The sequence below is a fragment of the Somniosus microcephalus genome, chromosome 3 (assembly GCF_052327205.1).
Source record: "Somniosus microcephalus isolate GS21.2 chromosome 3, FLI_Smic_1.0, whole genome shotgun sequence".
NCBI lineage: Eukaryota > Metazoa > Chordata > Chondrichthyes > Squaliformes > Somniosidae > Somniosus > Somniosus microcephalus.
In genome coordinates, this window is record NC_140989.1 from 246410588 (window position 1) to 246426888 (window position 16301).

General features: G+C 43.6%; 1 protein-coding gene across 1 annotated transcript in view; it reads left to right on the forward strand.

Annotated features, from left to right (window-relative positions):
• Window positions 1-16301, forward strand: part of dnm3a (dynamin 3a) — a 452439-nt gene that overhangs the window by 368209 nt on the left and 67929 nt on the right. The window contains exon 16 of the mRNA XM_085978004.1: window positions 12826-12937. Coding sequence (XP_085834130.1) covers window positions 12826-12937 — 112 coding nt within the window. The remainder of the gene's footprint in view (window positions 1-12825; window positions 12938-16301) is intronic.

Here is a 16301-nt window from a genome sequence, read left to right on the forward strand (position 1 = left end):
ACCAGCTGAACGTTGAGCAAATGGTAGCCCTTCCGGTTGCGGTAATCCTCGGCATTCTCCAGAGGTGCCCGCAAAGCCACATGCGTGCAGTCAATGGCGCCCTGCACCGTGGGGAAGCCCGCGAATGCTGCAAAGCCCATTGCACGCTGTTGCTGTTTGACAAGGGCCATGGAGAAGGAGATGAACTGACGTCTCCTTTTGAAAAGGGCATTGGTCACCTGGCGGATGCAGCAATGCACGGCGAACTGGGAGATGTTGGAAATGTCCCCAGTAGCGGATTGGAAGGAGCCGGTGGCATAGAAGTTGAGAGCCACCGTCACCTTCACTGCCACCGACAGAGACGTCCTGCTCCTCAGATGTGGCTGCAAATCACCGCCAAGCAGGTGGCAGATCTCAGTGACCACCTCCCTTCGGAATCGCAGCCTCCGAACACACTGCTCGTCAGACATGTTCAGATAGGAGAACTGCTGGCGGTATACCCTGGGTGGGTAAGGCCTCCTTTCCTGACGCCTGTTGCCCCCTCTCCGTCTAGCCAGGACTGCCACTCTCTCACGGCGTCTGTGAGCCCTTTGGATGCAATGGAGAAAGCCAGCGTTTGCACCCATTGCAGCCCCCATTATATGTTAGCAAACAATGATATGTCACTGAAGGCAAAGACAAGTGGAAAGCTGTAGCCTGAAGCCACAAGTACCTGTCCAAGTGTTGAGCCAAAGCAGAAAGCTCTCTACCTTGGTCTCTCTGCAAAGATCCGTCTCTCAAAAAGAAGGAGTGCTGCCAAATGGCAGCCTTTTCTACTGCAGGAGGTGTGCCCTTTAATTTGCGCGCCCCGCTTCGACTGAGAACCGTTCCCCTCTAACAGTCGCTAGGGGCGCCAGGCGCACAATAGGGCGTCGCGACTGAATTTCCGGTTTGGGGCGCACAAAGGGCGTTGCACGAGGAAATGACGTCAGGATCTGCGCGCGCAGCTGAGCGCGCGCAAAGACTTTGCGCCGCCGCTAAATCGTGAGTGAAGTTGGGGAGAGGCGCAGATCGCGCTGCGCCCGGCCGCTAGCCGCCTAGCGCCCAACATCTCCTCCTCCTAAGGCGCTACCGGCTGGCGCAAGCAACTGAATTTCTAGGCCTAAATCTTTAATATAAATTGTGAACAACAGTGGTCCCAGCACTGATCCTTGTGGAACACCACTACCCACCTTCTGCCACCGTGAATAGCTACCCTTTACCCCTACTAAAATAGATAAGGGAGAACCAGTGGATGTGGTGTATTTGGACTTTCAGAAGGCTTTCGATAAGGTCCCACATAAGAGATTAGCGTGCAAAATTAAGGCACGTGGGATTGGGGGCAAGGTATTGACTTGGATAGAGAACTGGTTGGCGGACAGAAAGCAAAGAGTTGGAATAAACGGGTCGTTTTCCGAGTGGCAGGCAGTGACTAGTGGGGTACCGCAAGGATCGGTCCTAGGACCCCAGCTGTTCACAATATATATTAATGATCTGGACGAGGGAATTGGATGTAATATCTCCAAATTTGCAGACGACACAAAGCTGGGTGGGAGGGTAAGCTGCGAGGAGGATGTCGTGAAACTCCAGTACGATTTGGACAGATTGGGTGATTGGGCAGAAACATGGCAAATGCACTATAATGTGGATAAATGTGAGGTTATCCACTTTGGTGGCAAAAACAGGAAGGCAGATTATTATTTAAATGGCAATAGATTGGGAGAAGGGGAAGTGCAAAGAGACCTGGGTGTTCTTGTGCACCAGTCGCTGAAGGTAAGCATGCAGGTGCAGCAGACGGTTAAGAAGGCAAATGGTATGTTGGCCTTCGTAGCAAGAGGGTTCGAGTACAGGAACAAGGATGTCTTGCTACAGTTGTACAGGGCCTTGGTGAGACCGCACCTTGAGTACTGTGTGCAGTTTTGGTCGCCTTACCTGAGGAAGGATGTTCTTGCCATGGAAGGAGTGCAGCGAAGATTCACCAGGCTGATACCTGGGATGGCAGGAATGACGTATGAGGAGAGATTGTGTCGATTGGGCTTATACTCACTGGAGTTCAGAAGATTGAGAGGGGATCTCATCGAAACTTATAAAATTCTGTCAGGCCTGGACAGACTAGATGCAGGAAGGATGTTTATGATGGCCGGGGAGTCCAGAACCAGGGGTCATAGTCTAAGGATAAGGGGTAAGCCATTTAGGACTGAAATGAGGAGGAATTTCTTCACCCAGAGAGTGATGAACCTGTGGAATTCTCTGCCACAGAGGGCGGTGGAGGCCAGTTCATTAAATATATTCAAAAAAGAGTTGGATATATTTCTTAAGGCTAAAGGGATCAAGGGATATGGGGAGAAGGCTGGGACAGGGTACTGAATTTGGATGATCAGCCATGATCTCATTGAGTGGCGGAGCAGGCTCGAAGGGCCGAATGGCCTACTCCTGCTCCTATCTTCTATGTTTCTATGTTACTCTCTGCTTTCTGTCTTGAAGCCAGCTAGCTACCCATTCTGCTACTTGTCCCCTGACTCTGCATTCTCTGACCTTATTCATTAGTCCATTATGTGGTACCTTATTGAAGGCCTTTTGAAAATCTAGATAAATTACATCTACTGCAATACCCTGTCTATTCTCTCTGTTCAAAAAATTCAATGAGGGTGGTCAAGCAAGACTTTTCCTTTTGAAATCCATGCTGACTATTCATTTTTATATTTTTGGCTTCTAGATATTCTTCTATTTTCTCCTTTAGTAGGGATTCCATTATTTTTCCTACCACTGATGTTAAGCTGACTGGTCTATAGTTCCCTGGACATGTTCTATCTCCCTTCTTAAATATAGGTATTATGTTAGCTATCCACCAGTCCTCTGTCACTACACCTTTTTCTAATGAATTATTAAATATGTGTAGTAATGCCTCTGCTATCTCTTCTCTAAATTATTTAAAAATGCGTGGATGTAATCCACCCGGACCAGGTGTTTTTTCCTCTTTGAGTTTGATTCGTTTATTTAATGTATCTCTTTTTATTTTAAATGCAGTTATTTCATTACTAATCTCATGATCCACTGTCATGTCCACCTGGTCTATCTCTCTGGTAAATACTGAGGCAAAGTAATTATTTTATATTTCTGTCATCTCTCTATCACTGCATGTGGTATTATCCTGTCTATCCCTTAGTGGCCCTATTCCCATCCCGATCTTCCTTTTTTTATTTATGTGCCTGTAAAATATTTTACTATTTTGTTTTATGTTCCTTGATGATTTAATTTCACAGTTCCCCTTTGCCTTCCTAATTGTTTTTTTGACCTCTCTACTAATCTCGTCATATTTTCCCTTATCATGCTCTCCCCTGCTGTCCATGTACGCCTATTTCCTTACCCTCAATTTTTCCCTTATGGCTTTATTCATCTATGATGCCTCATTAGTCTTTAGCTTGTTCTTGTTTTTTAGCGGAATATATTTTTCCTGGACTCTCTTGAACACCGTTTTAAATGTTTCCCATTGCTGTTCTATGTCATTGCTTGCCAATATTGTCCATTTTATTTTCCCAAGTTCTATTCTCAGCCCCTCAAAATCAGCTTTTCTCCAATCTGTTACCCTGGTCTTTGTCATACTTATGTCCTTTTCAATTATTATTTTAAAGTGTATTATATTATGGTTACTATTGCCTAGATGTTCCCCTACTTTTACTTCTCTTATCTGCTCTGGTTCATTCCCCATTACTAGATCCAATAGCAAATCCTACCTTGGGCTTTTTACATATTGAGTTAGAAAGGAGTTCTGTACACATTGTAGGAACGCCATTCCCTTATCCCCTTTACCTACCTCTTCTGTCTAATTAACATCAGGGTAGTTGAAACACCCCATGATTATTATTCTATTTTTTTTAACTTATTTCCATAAGAAGATTCATCTCATGAATGAGATGAGCTTGGAGAAGGCATGGGGGGAGATGGGAGATAAACTAGCGAGATATGGGGATTCAGGGCTAGAATGGGAAAGGAACTGGGAGGAGATTTGGCATAGTGCCGGAGAACGAGGGAAGTATTAGAGGCAGCTGAACAGATGTTCTCTGCCTTGGTGACAAAGAAATTCATGAGTTCCTCGCACTTGTTAGAAGTGAGGGTAAAGGGCAGGGGAGAGTGGTTGAAAGAAGGTAGTTTGTAGTAGAGAAAAGGAGTTTGGGGTTATCTTTGCTCCCCAGAATGATCCTCGAGTGGTGGGTGGTTTTACCAAAGAGCGAGGCTAGGGAAGAGCCTGATACGGCTGAGCCAGATCTGTTGATTAGGTGGCTAAGCCAGTTGTGAATCAGTTTGTAACCTTTGGGCTTAACATATAACAGTAATTATGAGTTTGCTTTTCCAAATAATTTCAAAACAAGCTGGAGGTTGAACTTTGGAAGCTTTGTTTCGAAGAGATTGAGGGAAAGACACACAACACAGAATGGAACATTTATATTTTCTAATGTCTTCTAAATGGTTATACCACCTGTCTTTTTGATTATATTGGGAATTCAAAAATAGTTCATATAAATGAAATTTATTTGTACAGCTTATTTATCTAGTTGCAGTGAATAAGAGAAACTAATTATTTTCTAAGAATCAATTTAAAACACTTTATTTGCTGTCTCTGGACAGAACTCTTAGAAACTTCTTTCCAAATTCTTTCACTGGAGAGGCAAATCCCTCCCTCAAGGGTAGCCCAGCAGCCTTCTTGCAACAGTGCTACCTGTGACTCACCATGACCAATAACACAGGAGATCTGCTAATAAGTAATATATATCTTGCATCTGGCATATGTCCATCATGCTTCAGATACCACATTTGTATAAAGCACCAACAAATCACAACCTAACAATCTGAAACAAAAGTGTGCAGAGAGAAAGAAAGCTATCCATATCCTGCTGATTTTTCTGACCTTTCGATAACCTGGCCTCTGCCCAAGGAAGGGAGCCAAGCAGCTGGTAATTTGCAGAAACTTTCAAATGCAACAGTAATTAGGCTGTAATTGACTTCAGGATGTGCCCATTTACACTAGTTACCCACAGGGAATACCTGAGAAGTAGCTTCAAAGGGATCGACCAGGTTAACAGCTAAATATCTTAACTGTGCTCCAGACTACCCATGAGCAATGTCACAGGAGGTCAAATTTGCTGTACAAAAAGAGGTTCCAGTGACTGCGCTGGAAATAGAGATGGGAACTTGCATCCCAGTGCATTTAATCTTAACACTGAAACTAATGAAAGCAATATGTATGGGTTTTTGGTATTAAAGAATTCTTTGTTCTCTTGCCAAATATGCAAAATGTCTTGTTTTCATTTCTTAAATGGTTTTCATTTGATTAATTTTTCCATCAAGTTCTTGTCTTGTGAGTTTTTTTTAATGTCATAAATGCTAACCTGGATAAGTCATTGTTGGATGGACCTGGAATTGCAATGGTTTTTGATTTTTTTTATGTCTGACTTTTTTGAGTATTTTTTCTTATACTCATGCTGGTCTGGTTTCACTAAAATCAAGTAGGTTGAAAGAAACAATGTCACGTCGGGCACTCAGTTTTAAATTAAGGTGGCTAGCACAGGAAATGAAAACCTTTTGCACATCCTTACTCTTGATTATTGTTCATTTGTGAATTGAACATTTTATGGCTAGGTAAATACTTGCAAGATTATCTGTCAAAATACTGGGATGGCAGTTTGTACATGTCATTATGTTCTGTTGCATTTTTGTAACCATGTTCAGATTTTACAAAGATAAACTTTTATTATGGCTTCTCCCAAAAAAGAAAGGAAAATTCTTGGCACATCACATAATTGAACTGGTTTTAATTTTCGAGTTTCCTCTTCAAACAGTCTAATTATTGACAGATTTCTGTCTCACTCATAATATAGAGGACAGTACACATAGATGCCATAGTCACAGCAGAGGTTTATGTGTTCTCACAGAGGATCTTGCATCCAGTTTGATGGTGGTTTATTTTAGCCTGTGGACTTTAAGCCATTAACTAAGCAGTCTGTTATGTGGGGATGGAGCAGCAGGTTGGAACATTATTAAGGAAATATAACTTTGATTAATTAAAAATGTAATTCAGTAAAAATTAAGAGAAAATCACAGCATTTGGCTTGTGTGGAGCATAAACACCAGCATGGACCTGTCGGGCCAAATGACCTGTTTCTGTGCTGTAAATATTTTGTAATACTTTTTTATACTTAATTTTTAAAAGTTAAGAAGCAGAAGATAGCTTTCTCCTCCTCCAACATAAAGCATTTACATTTTGGATGTTTTTAAAAATTGGTCAGTTAGGTAAGGGAATCTGTATTTGTGCAGCTCACCCAGGTATAACAACAACTTGTATTTATATAGCATCTTTAACATAGTAAAACATCTCAAGGCATTTCACAGGAGCATTTTCAAACAAAATTTAACACCGAGCCACAGAAAGAGATATTAGAACAGCTTGGTCAAAGAGGTATGTTTTAAGGAGCGTCTTAAAGAAGGAGAGATAGGTGGAGAGGTTTAGGCAGGGAATTACAGCTGAAGACACGTTGCCAATGGCGGAGCGATTAAAATTGTGGATGCACAAGAGGCCATAATTGGAGGAGTGCAGAGATCTTGGAGGGTTGTAGGGCTGGAGGAAGTTACAGAGAAAGGGAGGGGCGAGGCCATGGGGCGATTTGAACACAAGGATAGGAATTTTAAATTTGAGGCATTGTTGGAGCGGGAGAAAATGTAGGTCAGCGAGCACAGGGGTGATGTGTGACTGGAGCTCGGTGCAAGCTAGGATACGGGAAGCAGTTTTGGATGAGCTGAAGTTTACGGAGTGTGGAAGATGGAAGGCCATCCAGAAGAGCATTGGAATAGTTGAGTCTAGAGGTAACAAAGGCATGGATGAAGGTTTCAGCAGCAGATGGACTGAGGCAGGGATGGAGACAGGCCCTACACTCAATCCAGCTGACAAGTCTCTATAAACACCTCAATAACCTCTAATTAAAAGATTGCTGTTAATTGATAAAAGTCATGTATTTATAGGATATGAAAAAGTGTCTTGGTGATGAGAGATCTACCTTTTAGCCTTAATGGAAAACTGAAACTCATTGATGGTCTGCTTGGTGGGTTAAATTGTTGGCCTCTGCTAGGACTCAAACCAATGAAATGAATTGTGGCGTAAGCATTCTTTATCCCATGTATGTGGGAAGATAAACCATGAAATACAAAAGTTATTTCACAAAATAACATTTTATGATGTTACAATCATGATGTTAGGACATCATAAATAAGTTTCATTATCTTTGTTATTTAACTGTCTCAACACAATGATACTGGTTTACATGTGTAACTTTTTACCCTTGGTATAAATGGAATACAAAATAGGGAACAGCAGGATATTAATGCTTGATTTCTAGTACAGAACCCCTTTATAAAGCCGCTCTGAACATTCACGATTCCACCATCATGTGCAGAAGTTACGCTGTATATACAGGCTAATGTTACCACCTGGAGGGAGAAATGGTGCTCAAAGAATTGGTTGCTTCCAACATTACTGTACCGAGCCTTCCATCTCCTCCCTATATTAAATTGCTTTCCTACTTTTATTTTAATTTCAATTCCAGGAGCCTGGCATTTGGGAGCCATTTCTTAGCGATTGTTGCACTATTTTCCTTAGTCTGGCAGCAGACTTGGGGCCAAATAAAACTGGGTTTATGAGTCTACTGCTGGCCTATAGAAGATAGATTTAACAGTGTAACAGTACTGCGAGCTGTTTCTTGTATGCTGGTCTCCCATAACATAAATTTAAAAAAAAGTATAAAACCATTTTGATAGTACAGTGATTTTATTAGCATATACTATAAAGTGCCCTCTGCATAAGTGTTCAAAGTTCGTGAAAGAAATGAAGCTTTAGAAGAAGCTCCCAATCCAGTGACTTCCGCCACCTAGAAGGCCAAGGGAAGCAGATGCAAGAGAACATCATCACCTCAAGTTCTCTTCCAAGTCACACACCATCCTGACTTGGACATATATCGCTGTTCCTTGATTGTCTCTGCATCAAAATCCTGGAACTCCCTATCTAACAGCATTGATGGGGCACCTTCATCACACGGGCTGCATCTGTTCAAGAAGAAGGCTACTAGGGAAGGGCAATAAATGCCGGCCTTGCCAGCAATGCTCAACATTCTGAGAATGAATTAAAAAATCTGCTTGCACTAGCCGTTAAACATGAACATTGCACGCACGCATTTATGTCATGCTGGGAAATGTGCAGGTTTTTGTGGGGGAGGGGGGGGAATATAAAAAAAAAGTAACGCTAAATGCAAGATGTGCCATATCAGCAAGTATTGGCAAACCTGCTCCAATATTGATGTAGAGAGAAGTGGAAGGACATGGGGCAGCTGGCCTGATGGCAGCCTTGTTTTTTTGTCTGCCATGGTTTATATTGGTGGGAAAACAAATTTGAGAGCTGTTTGCTACCTCCAATTTAAGTTGGCTTTTTTGATTTGCATTATGTACAGCAGCAAATATTGCCTATAAGTGAAATAAAAACAGAAAATGCTGGAGAAACTCAGCAGGTCAGGCAGCATCTGTGAAGAGAGAAACCGAGTTAATGTTTCAGGTCATAGAAATATAGAAGATAGGAGCAGGAGCAGGCCATTCAGCCCCTCGAGCCTGCTCCGCCATTCAATGAGATCATGGCTGATCATCCAAATTCAGTACCCTGTCCTTGCCTTCTCCCCATATCCCTTGATCCCTTTAGCCTTAAGAAATATATCTAACTCCTTCTTGAATATATTTAATGAATTGGCCTCAACTGACTTCTGTGGTAGAGAATTCCACAGGTTTACCACTCTCTGGGTGAAGAAATTCCTCCTCATCTCTGTCTTAAATGGCTTACCCCTTAACCTTAGACTGTGACCCCTGGTTCTGGACTCCCCCGCCATCGGGAACATCCTTCCTGCATCTAGTCTGTCTAGCCCTGTTAGAATTTTATGTTTCAATGAGATCCCCTCTCATTCTTCTAAACTCTAGCGAGTATAAGTCCAATCGACCCAATCTCTCCTCATACGTCATTCCTGCCATCCCAGGTACCAGTCTGGTGAATCTTCGCTGCACTCCCTCCGTGGCAAGAACATCCTTCCTCAGATAAAACTGCACACAATACTCAAGGTGTGGTCTCACCAAGGCCCTGTAAAAGTGCAGCAAAAAATCCTTGTTCCTGTACTCGAACCCTCTCACTACGAAGGCCAACATACCATTTGCCTTCTTAACCGCCTGCTGCACCTGCATGCTTACCTTCAGCTACTGGTGCACAAGGACACCCAGGTCTTGTTGCACTTCCCCTTCTCCCAATCTATTGCCGTTCAGATAATAATCTGCCTTCCTGTTTTTGCCACCAAAGAGGATAACCTCGCATTTATCCACATTATACTGCATCTGCCCAATCACCCAACCTGTCCAAATCATACTGGAGTTTCTCGGCATCCTCCTCACAGCACACTTGCCCACCCAGCTTTGTGTCGTCTGCAAACTTGGAGATATTACATCTAGTTCCCTCATCTAGATCATTTATATATATATTGTGAATAGCTGGGGTCCTAGGACCGATCCCTGCGGTACCCCACTAGTCACTGCCTGCCACTCGGAAAAAGACCCGTTTATTCCAACTCTTTGCTTCCTGTCTGCCAACCAGTTCTCTATCCAAGTCAGTACCTTGCCCCCAATCCCATGTGCCTTAACTTTACACGCTAATCTCTTATGCGGGACCTTATCGAAAGCCTTCTGAAAGTCCAAATACACCACATCCACTGGTTCTCCCTTATCTATTCTACCAGTTACATCCTCAAAAAATTCCAGACGATGACCTTTCATCAGAACTGGAAAAAAGCAGGTAATGGAACTGATTTTTAAGCAAGTGAAGAGGCTGGGAAAGCGGGGAGGTGTTGAAAGAAAAAAAGGGAAGGCCTATGATAGGATGGAGGGCGGAAGAGGTTAAGAGACATTAAGAGATATTCAAGGCAAAAGGAGATGGTAATGGTGCAGGTTAAGAAACAAAGAATGGCTCTAGATGAAGTGTAAATTGCTCTGGCAGAATGAAAGACAGCTGCCACGTGGGAGAGAAGAACAGAAGGCACAAACAAAAAGTGTGGATAAACAATATATATATGATAGGGGCCAGGTTAATGATCTGAAATTGTTGAACTCTATGTTGAGTCCAGAAGGCTGTAAAGTGCCTAATCGAAAGATGAGGTGCTGTTCCTCGAGCTTACGCTGAGCTTCAGTGGAACAATGCAAGAGGCCGAGGACAGTGAGGTCTGACTGGGAGTGGAGCGGTGAATAGGTGAATTGCCTATAAGTGAGTTCATCTGAGTAAGACCTGCCTAACCGACTCATGACTTGTGTATTAAACAAACTGCATCCAGTGTCCCCAGTTGTGTATCCTTAATAATTGCTATACTAACAAGCTTTCTGTTCACACAATTTATTTTTGAAATGTTTATGTATTACATGTAAATTTGATGATGAAACTTATTTCTGGATGAGGCACTACAGCTTTGTTTTACTTACTCTTGTCCAGGAAAATAATTTATTTCATGAATCACATCAGATTAGACATTGGTGTAATTATATTATTGAAATCAAAATTACAGTAGATTGTGGCAGTATAATTTTTGTTTAATGTTTCACTACAAAAGATTTCACTAAATTGCTTAATATGTACTACATTTTATCAAACACATAATTGTAGAAACTTTACTTTCTATAATTCAAGTTTTGTACTTAAAGTTTCAATATAAAAAGACTTACCAATATGATCAGTGTGTAATCAGGAAAGATTGAACAGGTTGGGGCTCTTTTAGAAAATAGAAGACTTAGAGGTGACCTGATGGAGGTCTTTAAAATTATGAATGGGTTGGACATTGGGTTGGTAGATGTGAGGAGAATATTTCCACATGTGGGAGAATCCAAAACTAGGGATCATAAATACAAGATAGTTACTAATAAATCCAAAAGGGAAATAAGGAGAAATTTCTTTACACAGAGGGATTAGAATGTGGAACTCGCTACCACAGGAAGTGGTTGAGGCAAATAGCTTAGATGTTTTCAAAAGGAAACTAGATGAATATATGAGAGAAAAGGGAATAGAAATATATACTGAAAGACTGAGATGGGGTAGATAGAATGGGAGGAGACTCATGTGGAGTATAAACACCAGCACAGATTAGTTGGGCCGAATGATCTGTTTCTGTGCTGTATCTATATATATAAATCGGTACTTCTGTCATTCTGTCTATCTGTCTGTCTGTCATCGCGTGTGCGTTGCGGGTATGCACTCGAAAGTTACAGGGCGTACCTATGCGCGCGTTACCTCCAAAGAAAGCTTACGCTTCCGAGACGGTTTTAAGCGTATTTACGTTTCGGCCGGGCTAAAATTGCGCCCGCGGTATCCCAAAAACCTTCAACATTCCGCTCATTAGCATCTCATTATCCGCTCATTAGCGACAGAGTGACCTCGAGCTCGACCAATCGTACGCCGGGTTGCTGGCATGTGCCGCCGGGCCAATCGGTGCGTGTGTGGCTGGGCTTTATCGTTCTGAACCGAGGTGAGTCGCCGCCATCTTGATTCCAAACTTTTCCTTTCTTTTTCCCGCTTTCTGCGTCTTAAAAAAAACATTGCTTTTAAAACACATATTGTTTTTTAAAAAAATGATTTAGAAAGTAATTAACTTATCTAATCTCATTAATTTTCCTACCTTTCCCCGTTTTTCCAGGTAGGCCTAGAAGCCTCGGCGTCTCCTCCGCACCCACGCCCGAGCTAGGCACCTCCCGGCCCCACTCGAAGGCTGGAGGGCCGAGCCTCAGCCCAGCGCCGCTAGGGTGCGCGCGCAGCAGGAGCTGAGACGCGCTGTCTCTCTCTGGCTGGCCGGGGGGCGGGGCTTGCTGAGCGTCCAGCGTTACCCTGGCAACCGGGCCCGCCGGACGTCTCCCACAGCCGCAATCGGCAGTCTTCACCTCGGGGGGGGCCGCGACCCTCGGGGGGGTGGGGGGGGCCGCGACCCTCGGGCGGGGGGTGGGGGGCCGCGCGCGCAGCAGGAGCAGCTGAGACGCGGCGTCTCTCTCTCTGGCTTGGTCAGCGTCACGGTTACCCTGGCAACCGGGCCCGCCGGCCGAGAGAGACGCCGCGTCTCAGCTCCTGCTGCGCGCGCAATCGGCGGTCTTCACCTCAGGGGGGGGGGCGACCCTCGGGGGGCGGGGGGCGCGCGCAATCGGCGGTCTTCACCTCGGGGGGCGACCCTCGGGGGGGGGCGCCTCCCTCCCCTCCCTCTCCCCCCCCTTTTCCCCCCCTGCCCTCCCTTCCCCCCCTCCCTCCCTTCCTCCCCCCCCCGCCCTCCCTTCCCCTCCCTCCCTTCCCTTCCCCTCCCCCCCGCCCTCCCTTCCCCTCCCCCTGCCCTCCGCCCCCCCTCCCTCCCCTCCCCTTCCCTCCCTCCCCTCCCCCTCCCTCCCCCCCTCCCCTCCCTCTCTTCCCCCCAGTCGCTCTCTCTTCCCCCCAGTCGCTCTCTCTGTTCCCCCCGTCGCTCTCTCTCTTCCCCCCAGTCGCTCTCTCTCTTCCCCCCAGTCGCTCTCTCTCTTCCCCCAGTCGCTCTCTCTCTCTCTCTTCCAACAACAACATTCCCTCGAAAAAGCCTCGGCACCGCCGGGCACTTCAGCTAGTATTCTATGTAATAGAGTAAAATTTGTATCTTTACCTGGTGTAACACACACAAACCAACCATATGCCTGTATAATTTTATTTTAAGTTAAATCATGTCAGTATACAAATTTAATGATATTTTCTGTTCTTTCTTTCACTAGGAATGTTTATAAGGATTATCGTTTTCTGGAGCTTGCTTGTGACTCTCAGGAGGAGGTAGATAGTTGGAAGGCATCATTTCTTCGAGCTGGTGTTTATCCAGAAAAATCCATTGTAAGTTTTAAAAGAAATTACTGATATAGTTTAGAACTTAGTGATGGAAATAGAGTGGAATAGCTAAACAGTAAGTTTGGCTAATAGAAATTGTGTCTCAGTTGTAACTTTTCTGCATTTCATTTATGAATTTGTATACTACAAAGTGGAAAGACAAAGTATGTGTGAGTTCTCTTTAATTGACATTATCGCCATTTACTTTTATTTAATTTCTTGATTAGCATAAACAAGTAGAAAATACTAGAGCCAAAAATATGTATTCTTTAAATTTTCAGACTTTTTTTTAGTTGTGCATGAGGAACATCTGAATGTATCTCAATTACTAACAAAATATTACCATTATTTGTTAGTGTTTTCTTATATAAAGCCTTTTTTCAGTACTTTAAAGCACTCCACCTGTGTTTTACATCTGTTTGTAGTTATCACAGTAGTGTTTTAACAGGCATCTTTAATAAATGATATGTTCTGTCAGAGTAAATGCATTTGAAACAAACCAATTAATGATGGCATTAAAAAAATTTACGTCTGTAGTATCCTAACTGTATATGTATTGTAAAATTATTATGGTTTGGTAGACATATGCGTTTAAATGTTTATTTTCAAATTCTACACTTCTTGCAGAAGTTGAATTATTAGCCATTGCGTACCAGCGTTTTCCCCCATTGGCAGCTAGAAAGAAAATGGTGGTGGGGAAGTAGGGTGTAAAGTCTGCCTGAGTTTTGCTTAAGGAAGTTTATAATGTTGGGTTCCTGCAGTATTCCTACCTAGTAAAACCAGTGATAAATCTGCTACCATCTGCTGTGGGGAGTATTGATCCATCTAGTCCAAAAGGAAGCTGTCAATGAGAGTTGGGAAGAATGATCTAAATCAAAATTCAGGTATATTGTGTATAGTTTTAATTTGCAGTTGTCACAAACTACTGTAGACTTACTTTTTCTGATTTGTGTATTATTTTAAGAAAAGGGTAAATTGTAAAATAACTATTCAATCATATTTTATCTTATGGTCTGAAATGCACTGTAACTCCACAAATATTTCAATAAATGAATTGACATGTATCCCCCGATATTACTGCTGAATAAATTGACCACAATTGCTTGATGCTTTTACCCTTTCATGGGTTCAATTTAAATATTTCTATTGGAATGATTTTGGTGTCATTTCTGGAATTTCATTTTGAGTTTTTGTCCCTTGGTGTTTGTTTTTAAATTTGTATATTTTATAATTTTTTATATTCTCAAAACTCAGGCCTGGTTTTCACTTTTTACATGTGCTAATGTGCCGTGCTTAATAACTGCTTATATAAGAAATTAATGACATAATGTAAAATAAAAACGCTGCCAACTAATTTTGTTTTAGAATTGGGAAATTATAGCACTTCTCTCATATATTTCATATGAAACTGGAAAATATGTTTCTGTGAAATAGATTTGTCTTAACATTTTCAAAGTTTAGATGCAACATATTTTCTCAATTTTGTTTATAAGCTTCATTGATTATACCTCTGTATTTTAGCTTCTGAACTTGAGGAGTCATACTCCCTTTTATTCTGTTTTTAATTAAAATGTATAAATCGTAACATACGTTGTGCAATTTTTGCAAACTATTATTGGTGCAAATTCACAAAAAAAGGTTTAAATTTTTTAACGCCGTTAAATTGGAAAAATACAAAGTATTCATAATTTATTATATTGAGGTAAGAATGCCTCTGGTTGCTACATGTGGCATCATGAATGCATTTATGAAGATTTCTTCTGGTCAGTACTTCTAGCAAAATCATTAACATCTTTGTTTTTCACTTATAAATTCACAGGTAACGCTGATTAAAGGAAAACTTCTCAAACGCACATAGCAACCAGAGGAGCTCTTTTCCCCTATTGTGATTTGAAGCTAAAAATTTATTTGGAAGCCATATTCTGGCCCACTTCTGTTTCCCTCGAGCTTGATGACAATTTGCCTCAGCTATGATCTCACCTCAAATTATTGTTTCATCCTCTCCCTCTTCTTTTCTGCATGCAGATAAAGCCTAAAAGACGAGAAAGTTCATTACACTATTTGTAAATATGGTATGTGACACCTATAGTGTGACACTTGGGCCTAGAAATTCAGTGGTGTTAGCGCCCACTTAGCGCCTAAAGAGGTTTTTTGCGCCGGCGCTGTTGGTAGCCTGGAATTCAGTGTAGCGCAAATGGTGGCGTTAGCCGGTAGCGCTGCGCCGGCACCGATGACGTCATCGGTGTGCGCAGCGCCCCGGTTCCAACGCGATGCCGGCCCGACGCCCAAATTCAGTTGCCGCCGCCTCTCCCGTAGCGGGCGCAAAGAGCGTTTGTAAAACGGGGCCTTGCAGCTCCGAGAGGCCGGGGCGTAAAGGTGGAGGTGCGGCTGGCCGCTTTCCCGGCGGCCGCTTGGCCACTCCTTCCTCCCCGGACTTCCACACCACCACCCCTGCGGCATTGGTCTCTGACCCCCGCGAGCCCGGCACTTCTCCGTGGTGCCGGGCTCATTTGCCGGGGGAATCCAGCGGCGATCTCACGGCTGCAGGCAGCTCCTCCTTAAGAGAAGGAGGAGGCCTGCAGTACCCCAGCCTGCCGCACCGCATCGGGTGGCGCTGCGGCAGCTGGACGCCTGAAGTTGACTTTCAGCGCCCCAAGCGGAGGCGGCCAAACCCTGCAATAGTGCCCGCCTCCGTCTTGGGGCGCTGCAACTGAATTTCAGGCGGGCGCTACGGGAATCCGGGCGTGCGCTAACTTTCGGGCGCTAAAGACCTGCCACGGCAATAGCGAATTTCTAGGCCTTGTTGTTTTGCTTGACAAAAATGTTTCTAACATTAAAATCCACTATTTAAAATTAGTACATCTTCCAACTTAGTACACTGTATTCGCTGCTTCCGGTGCTGTCTCCTCTACACTGGGGAGTCCAAATGCAAATTGGGTGATCGGTTTGCTGAACACCTCAATTCAGTCTGCAAGCGTGACCCTGAGCTTCCGGCCACTTGCCACTTTAATTCTCCATCCCTTAAGAGGGCGCTAATGGGGCGATTTTTGCGCCGCTCGCGAAATTAACCAGACATTTTGCGGCGGCGTTAAACAATACCGGCCGATCTCCTGCACACGCAAATCTTGACGTCATTCGAGAGTGCAACACCCTTGTGACGCCCTGGAACGGAAATTGAGTGGCACCCCCCTCCTTTCCGTCTGGCGCAACCAAGGACAGGTAGACTGGAACGCTTCCCAGTCGCTGGAGGAGGCGCTATTTAAAGGGGGCCTCTTCCTGGCTTTTGTGTGGTAGCCATTTTTGCACCACTCGTTCTGAGAGAGAGAGAGATTTTGAGAGAGACAAAGAGAAAGAGAGACTTCTGCATTGA